This window comes from Berghia stephanieae, chromosome 4 (assembly GCF_034508935.2).
Source record: "Berghia stephanieae isolate SIO BIC M18660-M18661 chromosome 4, UCSD_Bste_1.3, whole genome shotgun sequence".
In the NCBI taxonomy this organism is placed as follows: Eukaryota; Metazoa; Mollusca; class Gastropoda; order Nudibranchia; family Aeolidiidae; genus Berghia; species Berghia stephanieae.
Window position 1 is genome coordinate 59,688,463 of NC_088363.1, and position 11,196 is coordinate 59,699,658.

The window sequence follows — 11,196 nt, forward strand, 5'->3', positions numbered from 1 at the left end:
AAAAGAACGGACTCCCTCAAGGATCGGTAATTGCACCTATCCTTTTCAACGTTTATACCAATGACCAACCTCAGTTCGAGAACATCCAGGGGTTTCTATATGCTGATGATCTGTGTCTCGCGTCCCAGGCCTCTGATTTCAAGACCATTGAGGAGAGACTAACGGATGTCCTGGAGCCACTCTCTGAGCCCACATTTAAAGAACTCACAAAATGCTAACCCAGGAAAAACTCAAGAGTGTGCTTTCCATATAAAGAGCCGCCAAGTCTAAAGAAAACAGGAAACTGAACATCTCCTGGAATGGGGACATATTGGAGAACAACACATTCCCCGTGTACCTCGGTGTTACCGTAAACCGCACAATGTCCTTTTCTCAGAACGCAAAGAAAACAAAAGCAAAGGTGGCCAAAAGAAACAACTTCCTAAGAAAAGAGAAGAAAAACTTACACGGGGAGCAGATCAGAAAACAGTCAGGACAACCATACTAGCCCTCTGCTATTCAACAGCCGAAAAGGTCTCACCAGTCTGAGTAAGATCCTGCCATGTCAAAATAACACCTGCCGGATCATTAGAGTAACTTGAAACCGACTGCAGTTCCAGTCCTCCATCGGCTGGCTGGCATTGCACCTCCCACATTCGAAGAGCCACTGCTTCCAAAGCCCAGAAATATAAACAGAAAATGGACCCAAGGCACCCCCAACATGACCACAGCCCAATAAAAAGTAGACTGAAGTCGAGAAAGAGCTTCATGACGGAAGAAAGCATCAACCCTGACCATGCAGCTGTATACAGGATTTCCACACAGAGTGGGACAATCATGCAAATGAAGCTGTTGGAGATCCGAGAGAAGAACTGTCCTACGGAACCGAGCTCCCCAGGAATGAATTGGTAACACTGAACACAGCACGGGCAAAACTTGTGAGAACAACTGGTGGCATGAAAAAGTGGGGGCTGGCTGAGACTAGCTTGTGTACATGTGAATGCCCAGAGCAGACATCCTTAGAGAATGCCAGGATGGGCTCAGCTGCACTGACCATGACCTAAGAGTCTGCTCCCCAATGCTGTGGAGTGAGTTTGGTGTTGGTGCGACAAGCTATGATGATGATGACTTGCAAAATTAATAAGTCTTACACCTGGCAACATATAAAAAAAAAAGTAAGATGACAAAGATTAAGATTAGAATGTTAGGATGATGATCTTTTTAATATCAAAATACTTTTGTAACCCGGCATTGCTAACTTTCATGTGTAACCCAGAATGAAAAGTTATTACAAAAGACGAATGCAAGATATTTAGATAAATTGCTAGTCTATCATTGTGGTAGACGTAAATGTATTAAACTTACATATCCAATAACCTGTAGGTTAACAGAGAAGGAAGGGCGCACAAGTTCATTGTAATTTGAAATTGAGGAGTTGGAGTTGGAACAAAGTTGATTTGCATTGAGTCAGAATTCAATCAAGTCTTAGATTGAAGAAAAAAGCCCAAAGAATCTTTCTTTAAAACAAGAAACAAAAAAAAAAAACCCCAAAAAACCTACAGCGTGCACCAGAATGAATAAAACAGGACAGTCTTTAAACTGCATCAATGGAAATCACATCTTGCATACAAGACCTCTAGTGCTATTGTGAGGACTGGTTCTCAGTCTCACCCGTCCTGCCGTATCTGAGGGCCATAACACAACTTGTGAAATCGAAATAAATTAAAAGCAGATTATAAATTTATATCACTTTTATTGTCATTTCATTCATATTCATGTTATTCAAACTGAAAATCATTTTTAAAAATATAGATAAGATGTTTCTCCATTATAAAGGTATGCTTGTATTCTCATCCTGTGAAAGAGAAAGAAAAAAAATAAAGAAAATTGATAATTATTACTGAAACTGTGGAGTTCCATTTTTTTAAATCTGTGATTTAAGAGCCTTAGCAAAAGCTTTGATTAAGAAAGGTTCTGATATGCAACATCACATGGTCCCATCTATCAAATTCTACTACCATTACAAATCAGCTACATAAATAGATTCATCAGTACTCTTATCTTGTTGATAAATTAAATTATAAATATAGAAAAGGATATAATAAACTTTTAAAAATAATTAGAAAGTTAAATGGTAGACAAGATAAAGAGATATTTGCCTATTTCTTTTTAAATTTCTTATTCATAACCAAGGAAGCAGGTTTCTTTTGCTATATTCTTCTTGACTTCCCTATGTAAATGTTTCTTTCGAGTGTATAACAAGCTCACAGGGCATTTGTATAAAGAAACAGGAGCCAATACCATTAAAATGGAGATACCACTGCCAAAAATTACAACGGGATAGAAATGCATTGGTTTTAACGTGTATTAGACGCTGTCATTAGAAAAAAGTTTTTTAAAATCTTTACAAACTACAGTAAGCTGCTTTTAAAATTAAGAAACGCTCGAAAGCAAAATATGGTCCTGTTCTCTCAATCACCGCTCTCTAGTCTCTAGATTATACTTGGTAGGTCAATAAAGCTGAGAGGTTTTATGAAGAATATAGAATAAAAACATTAATTCCATTAAAAAAACATAGAAGGGTCCATAATGATATATGAGGAACTCTATAAGATACAGTAACAAATGAAAGCCATTTTGATAATCTTGAAGGATATGACTCAATGATGATGATGATGATAATAATAATAATAATGATACTTCTTCCTGAATATAAATTGTTTAATTCCCATGGTATAGGCAGGCCAATGCTTCCAGAACAATTAAAGGAATGCAGAGACTCATTCTTGTTGTAATGTTATTTAGATCTGAAAAAAAAAGATAAGCATGGCATCCTAAACCATTTTCCCATGGTCCCATAAAAAGCAATATCATCTCACACAAAATCATAAAGTAAAATTCATATGGACCAACCAATGAATAAAAGTTATAATTATCTTATTTTATCAATTATTATCATTGGATTTATTTAACTTTATATTTATTATTATTAATTAAATGCCAATTTGAAATTAAGATAGCAATGTTTGAATGAATAACTGGATCTAACTCTACAAGTAAAATGTAAATGTGCAACTTATTCAGAGTTCATCAAGCACTTGTTACAGTCTGTTGCTTCATGTTACAGGAAAAACTCCAGTTCCATGAGCCTTATGACTCTAAAGGACCAATTATTTCAAAGTAAGATGAAATACCATTTATTGTTTAAAGAAAGTTATCAAGCACTATTTAAGGTCTGTTGCTTCATGTTACAGAAACAGGAATAACTCCAGTTCCATGAGCCTTATTACTCTAAAGAACCACTTATTTCAATGTAAGAAGAAATACCATTCAATGTTGAATATATAGACATGACCTATTTCTTAATGGTTTGCTTATATTCAATAAAAACATTAGAAAACATAATGGACCTGGAACTCAGATACCACTAGGTTGTTAAAACTAAAACCGTTGTGTCAGGTCTAATTTTATCAGAGATTTATGATCATGAAGGCAAGATTACATAACCAATGTCGATTAGCTTTTAAAAAATGGGCTTTTATTTACCTTCTGGTGAACTCATTTGATCAGTATTTCCTGTATTTAACTTTTTGATCACATAAGAAAAGTCTAATAAACATTGAATATTTTTTAATGCCTCTAGATTTCACTTTAAAGTCAAATAAAATATCTGATCACAAATAAAATTTTTGATAATTCGATCAATAGAGAGAGCTTTTCAAAATTGTTGGCTTATCATTCCTCAGGCAAAATTTAGATAAGACATCATGTCACATATCATGGTGTTTCCTATGAATTACAAAATCCTAAAAAGCTTCTTCTTCATAAAAAAACGTATGAAATAAAATTAGGTAATCTAAAGTAATCAGAGAGGTTTAGTTTTCATTTCAATCCAAGGTAAATCCGTAAAGAGTTGTGGGACCAGGCCCCACTTGATCATTACCCCCAAAATAGATTGAACTAACAGGGATGTGTATAGATAGTATGCAGATGACGTCACTCAGGCCTTTGTTATTGTTTTTGCCATCCGCGTTTGTGAGTTGTTCTCACTAAACTGTATTAACCAGACTATAAAAGTTCATGGTTACACAGAGTTTGTGTGTTGGTCCGTTATACTTCCGGATGGCAATGTTGTGAACTCCTTGGCCAACCGCATTCTATCTATAAGTATAAAACTGTAACAAAACCCCACGACCCCCCACAACACTCATACAAAAACTTAAACACAGTTTTTTTCATTTTCATTCCTCTTGAGCCAAGGGAAACTCGTTGCTCATTTTAGCTGCACAGATTCATTCAATCGCTCTCCCCCCCCCCCCCCCCCCCCTTTTTTTTTAAAATCTTTTTTTTTTTTTGGAGCGAGTCTATTCTTTTATCCTTTTTTGTTTGGCCTTGTTCCGTTTCTGAGCATGAATTTCTTAAAATTGTTTTTATTTTTTTTTTAAATAAAAAAAATATTGTTTTTTTTTTTCCTCTATCGGTCTGGGAATAACCAATTTTCGTTATTGGCAGACCCTGTCTGGGAATAATCATAGCGACGACGAAAATATCAGACCGCACTCCCTGCATTTTACAATTGTATGTTTTCTTTCACAGAGCTACCGACCAAATAAGGCGAAACGGCTTGGAAGATCCAAAACGTCATACATGTAGTTTGACACCTGCCAAATATCAAAGATGCGAGAAGGGGTTGAGTGGGACATTTTCTTTTCCCAGACATTCTCATTTTTTCACCCCTTCCTCCCTCTCTGCCATTCCTTATCCCATCGACTCTCAGCAAAAACAATAACAACAAGTCTTATGTGGCAAAAACGGCTACCAACTTAAATCCCTCAAACAACACAAGATATTGAAAATCGGTGGCAGAGACCCTTTGTCTTGTTCCTTTTCCAGTTCCAGTCATGAATAGATAATGAGAGAATGAAGACTGTTTCGAAATCTATTATTATTATCAGGTCAGGAAAGAGCGAGAGTCAATAAAATATGACAAGCGGTGAAAGCTACGCGCCACGAAAGATGAGGATTTAAAAAACAACTTTTGTTGAGATTTCAACTACTGAGGAGGGGGGGTGTCTGCTCTTTTTTTTGTTCCTTTCTGTTTTGTTTTTCGGTCAAGTTATGACTGACGCTGACACTGACACACGTTCTAGACTGTAAACGTTACCCATAAAATGTCATAAATTACGAAAAGTGTGTTCTCTCACAGAGTAGTATTCGAATCACTCACTGAATGAGCATGAAGCAGACATGAGTGAAGGAAACGTAAACTCTGTAAGTGAGAATCGGCGAGTGAAGCTGTACTGTAACTGTAACTGTAATTTGTAATGACTGACAGCAGTCAAATTGCGAAGTGAAATGAAAACAAATAAACAAAGCATTCTAAAATTATGCCGGTGAGACATCCAAAGTTAAATACCCGAACGCTATTATGGATTAACATTGAACTAAATCGTTTCCTTCTCTCAAAACCAATCGATACAAATTACAAACTCAAACACTGAAATTGGCATCTTACCTTTGCATGAGTTGGACTGCCATTCTTTTCTGGTGATTAGGAACTTTAGCAGCCGGACAACGTTGCGCACAAAACAGGTCTCCCGTTTTTGTCGTTCAAATTGTAGATAATACTCAGTCAGTTAAAAACAAATACGTACAAATAAAATAGTTATTTATTTAAATTCTTTGTATATGGCTAAATTATTCCGAAAACCAGATTTCAAATAGTTCTTGTTTTGTTCACACAAGCGCATTGATTTTGGAGAATGAGATTGACCGTGGTCTAAAAATAGACCGACAGTAATTTTTGATAAATTTTACGATTTGTTTAATAAAAAATCAATATTTAGATATTATTTGACGCGTGATCGAGTATTTATGAATATGTGTTTCTTTTGCCACATAACAGCCAAATTTTAAAGGTTATTTTTTTCTATAATTTACATTGGAACGTGAGCTGTCAAGACAGGAACATGTGGTCTGCCACGTGCTTCTAGACCTTGTTTACGTTTGGGGCACCTTCCTTTACTGTTCTATCCATAAGGAACTCTTTTTTATAGAGAGAGTGAAAAGTGCGACAATCTCGGTTGAACTGCTGACCTACTTCCAGATTGAACACGTGCAGTAACTGACAGCCCGATTCAAAGTTGTAAAAATATTTTGATCGAAATTTTTAAATTTCTGCTATCGTGCAATTAACATAGTTCAAAATATCAAAATAAGAGAGGCAGTCAAATACATTTTTTAATGTCTGAATAGACATGATTAAATGTCTCTAGAAGTTCAGTGACACCATGGCATGGTGCATATAAGCTGTTTGACTCTGAGCTTAAGGTTCGAGAGTTCAAATCCCGGTAAGGGTAACTTTTATTTTTTTTTTCCCAATATTTTTTAAAAATTCCTTCTGTCTTTTTATATTTTTTAAACTTTTGTTTTAATAATTTTATTTGCTTGAAATATACTTTAATGTTGATATTATACTATTGTTTTTATTATTATTATTATTATTATTATTATTATTATTATTATTATTATTATTATTATTATTATTATAAAAGTAATTGCTTTTTATTAGGAAACCCGCCGAAACCCAGTCCCAGGTTCACTCCCCACTGGTGTACACTTCTCTGAGTCCCATATTCACTCCCACAGCTGCACTCTTCCCATAACTTTGTCAGGTTTCGGAAAAAAAACACCGTATTATAGTGCAAAACCACTATTCAGTGTCAGATACTGAATAGTGCAAAACCGCTATTCAGTATCTGATACTGAATAGTGCAAAACCACTATTCAGTATCAGATACTGAATAGTGCAAAACCACTATTCAGTATCAGATACTGAATAGTGCTAGCCTAATAGTTATAAGGTTGGAGAAATAATACTTCGAAGTGCCACTTCGTTTTCTAACAGTTTTTTTCTGATGCTTTCATGATAGTGATAGATTATGTATATATGAATAATAAGGGTTACTAGTGGATAATGAAGCAGTTATATCTGTAGAAGTTAAATAATCATTCTTTACGCCATTAAAACTGGATCAAAATGGATAATAGGATGACGTGTATTTATTTGTTTTTGTTTGTATTTTTTTTGTTTTTGTTTTTTGTTTTTTTTTTTGGTATGTTTTTGTTTTAAATCGGGAAAAGATGTAAATTTAAGACGAGAAACGAAGCAAATAAAGATATCTTTTTTTTTCAGTTTTGGTTTTAGTGAGATTTGCAATACCTCAACTCGTAAAATACTCGCCTCTCAAGCAAAGGGACGTTAATCATAAATAATCGGGTGGCTAGGTCTTTTGGGTGTGTGTGGCGGAAATTACTTTATTTCAAACTAGCGTCCTATATAAAGGGTAGCAGTTCATTCAGTTACACAGAAATCAGGACACAGTCACTCGTCTTAGACCTTAAGACGCTAAAAGACTTTGGGGTGGTAGGGGATTGAGGGCACAAAAAGGCACACTTGCTGGGCACAAGCGCATGATCCCGTATGAGAGGAAAGCACTCGACTGCCAACGTATATATCGACATCCTCCTAATAACATATAAAGAGACGATTTACAGTGGAAAAATCATCCCCCATTATAGGAATAATACATTTTCTTGCACCCTTTCGGTTAAGGATCCCAGAGAGGGCCAAGGCAAAACCAAGCAATATAATTACAAGACAAGTCTTTAAAGTAGAATGCAAGTGAAAACAGACGTTGCGGAAGTAAAAACATGATGTCTTGAGATTATATGGGGGTTCTTAAGAGGTTGATTTATTATTTTATGCTGCTGGTTCGAGCAGTGTGCTTATCATTCATGATTTCATGTTGAATTTTGAGAAGGAAATATTGACTTTACCAAAATGTTAAGATGATTTTTGAATCCACAGGTGGTTTCCAGAAACATGTTTTAATTTTCTTCTATCTCCATTATTTTGAGAGATATTTAATATTTTATACATTTTGCTCGTGATTCTTGCTATTTTTCTGCCAACATGCAAAATTACGCGTTTCCTGATTTTCACTTCTTTATTTTTCAAAGACCATTTGAAGAAAATGTCTGAAAAAAAATTAGATCTCTTCCCTGGAGACACTCTACCCGTTGACGTGAATTACATGTCATTTTGTCAAGAGGCTTATATCATATTATAATTTTGGTCATCTTTTTTTCTTTCTATTAGGTCCTTGCAAACCCATAGTTTTTGTGATTTAATCTATGCGAAACAACAATCAAATATCAATATTCATCTCTTCTGCCGAATTTTCCACTTGACAACACAATTCTCTCTGTTGTGTTCAATTATCGTTTTTACACCCTTTAGTTTTGTTTAAAACGCTCCCCTGATCAAAAGATCACATTGTTTAAGTCCATTACTATTACAAATCGTCCATTTCATCATCCGATGAGCAATCATAGTCCCTGAGCCAAATCGGTGGCCTGCGCGTCCTAGTCCCAACCCCTCGCTCAATCCGCCAACTTTTCCAATTTGATCTTCTGGCTCTGCTCTACATGGATTCACTTCTTCATCGACTCCAGGTCGCCCGAAACAAATGCTCTCTACATTTTCCTCAACGCCTTCTTCCTCCAATCCCTGAATTTCACCTTCTCTTTCCTCATCGTCACGTTCCTCCAATCGCTGAATTTCAAACGCCCATTGTGGCCTGGTGATGTTCTCCACATTGTCTTCGCTTTCTGCTTTAACGACACTCCGTATATCCAACACGTGTCGTGGTATACCATCAACATCAACATTGTTAATCGAATTCACTGCAGTCACAGTACCTTTTTCCCACTTTGATGTACATCTGGCATGAGGCGGTTTCACCCAAACTCTCTCACCAACCTTGAATCTTCCACTAATTCTTTCACTGTCATTACTAGGAGCTTCATTCTCGGCGGTCTGATTATCTCTCAACTCGTACTTATAGATCGCACGAAACGGCACAGTCTCCCCATCTATGCCGTGCCTGGGTGTAGAATTATACCAATAAACAGCCTCCAAAGGTGAAATGTTTGCCCTTTCTGCCAACGTCTTAATTGTTCGATGATGTCTTTCTACAATCCCATTGCCACTTGGTCGGTAGGCAGCCCTGAATGTTGCCTTCACTCTCCACCTTTCGAGTAATCGGCACATGCAATCTGACCGAAATACAGTCCCATTGTCCATTAGAATTTCTTTCACAGCCCCACTCTCAAGAAACAACTGATTTAATGTTGTAGTAACAAACTCCGCCTTTTCACGTGTCAGTTTCCTCCAGATGGAAAATCTTCCCGGGCCGCAATCAACGGTGGACAAGTACGGAATTTGGCGGTAATGAGTCACATTAATCGCCAACATTTCCCAATTATTAAAAACGACAGGGGCAGGATCGAATGATTGACATAGTTCACATGCTCTTATTACTTTACAAACATCAGCTGTTCGAACTTCTGGAAAGACCTTTCTAGCAAGGAACAACGTTCGGTCAACACCCATGTGATGAACCTCATGCAGAGCCTTCAGGTCAGGAGCATCAGAGGGACATACAAATTGTCCTTCTCCGTCTCCATTCTTTCCTAACTCAATCCATTCTTTCTTCACTCTCGTTAATTCATCCGCCTTATTCCTTATCGACGGCACAAGCACATGAAGGTCAAATTCATCTATTAAATTCTTCAAAATCCTTAAACGTCTTTTGACGAGTAACTCAGCCGCTCCCTTCGTCTTCACCCTTTTCTCACCCGTCAACGCAGTCTGCACCAATCCTTTCACTGTTGCTGAGTCTGTCATTATTGTGACACGTGTCACTCCCCACTTCAGTGCCAGATTGACCCCCTTCATTAATGCCTCAAATTCAGCTACGTCGGTGTGTTTGAAATCGTCTGTTTTTCGCAACCACGCTGCGTCCTCTACCACTTTATCTCCAATTTCTAATAAACAACCCAAGGCAATATTACTTGCATCACACCATACAATTCCAGTCTCTGACCTCAAAACTCGCCATATTCCTCTCACGGGATCATCATCCTTCACTCTTCGCAACACATCCTGTAGCATCTCGATTGCTCTTTTGTGGACTCCATCGCTCCACTTAATTCCCCCAGCTACTCTCTTGATATAGTTGCATGCCACACGAAGCCACCCAGCAATCGGATAATGGCCGATTAGTTTTCCACATATTGAGAACAGCTCTCTTTTGTCAATACTATCAGGTACACTCTCCGGCACTTCGCTCCCCCGTGAAAACATTAACCTCCCATCTCCGCTTTTCGATATGCGCAATCCTAGTGCAACCCCACCAGTCAATGACTCTGGCGGCTTGGTTACTAACCCCCATTCTTTCAAGTGAGTAATCAACGCATTTGCAGACATGCTGTTTTCGTCTAAAAGAATGGCATCAACGTATGATATTGTTGCACGTTTCACTTCACCAGTTTTCCCCAATATTGTCTTTAGAATTTTTTACATTATCTGTGGTGCGGAACTCAAGCCGAACCCCAACCGTGTGAGGCAGTAAGTGTACCCTTGTATTTTACCAACTGGTAGCCCCAAAGATCTTTCGCAACTCTTATCTAGAGATATGCTGACTTGAGGTCTACAATCGTCTCAGCTCTGCTCTGTCTCCACTCTCTCAGCGTCTCGTTACATATATCCGTAAAATCATCACCCGTGTGACAGTTTACATGCTCATTCAGCTCCTTGAAATCCAAGACTGGCCTGACCTTGTGCTTCGTCGGTTGGACAACAGCCATTAAAGGAATCACTACCGATTTAACTTTTTTATTCCATGGGATCAGAATACCTTCCTCTATCCATCTATCCACTTCCTTTTCAAAGTCATCCTGAACTGTACCTTTTAAATTCCGATCATAACATTCAACCGTATTTTCTTATACGGGTGGCTCCGTGTCCATTGCACCGTCCAGTGCCTTCCATCAAATACTGCTGTAAAATCACTGTCTTCAATCACCTCATCCATCAATTTCCCATTGTCAACTTTTTCCTCTTCTCTAGCAACGCACTCGATGGCTTTCACAACCCTGTCTCCGCATTTATCAATTTTATTATCATTTGATACATTTTCACTCACGGCCTTTTTGCTCACAAGAACTGCACTGCAGCTGTTACCGAATTCAATCTTTCCACTTCTGATTGTCACACCCCACAACTCATTAATAACGTCCATTCCAATGATAACCTTCACGTCACCAAATATAGAATCTGCTACAATCGCTTTCACCAACACCATCGTCCCT

General features: G+C 37.5%; 1 protein-coding gene across 1 annotated transcript; it reads right to left on the reverse strand.

Annotated features, from left to right (window-relative positions):
* Positions 1-7,719: 7,719 nt before the first annotated feature.
* On the reverse strand, positions 7,720-10,408 carry LOC144972054 (uncharacterized). The gene is given in 1 exon segment (XM_078913140.1): positions 7,720-10,408. A coding segment is annotated over 1 exon segment (2,121 nt). The 3' UTR covers positions 7,720-8,287.
* Between the last annotated feature and the right edge of the window lie 788 nt (positions 10,409-11,196).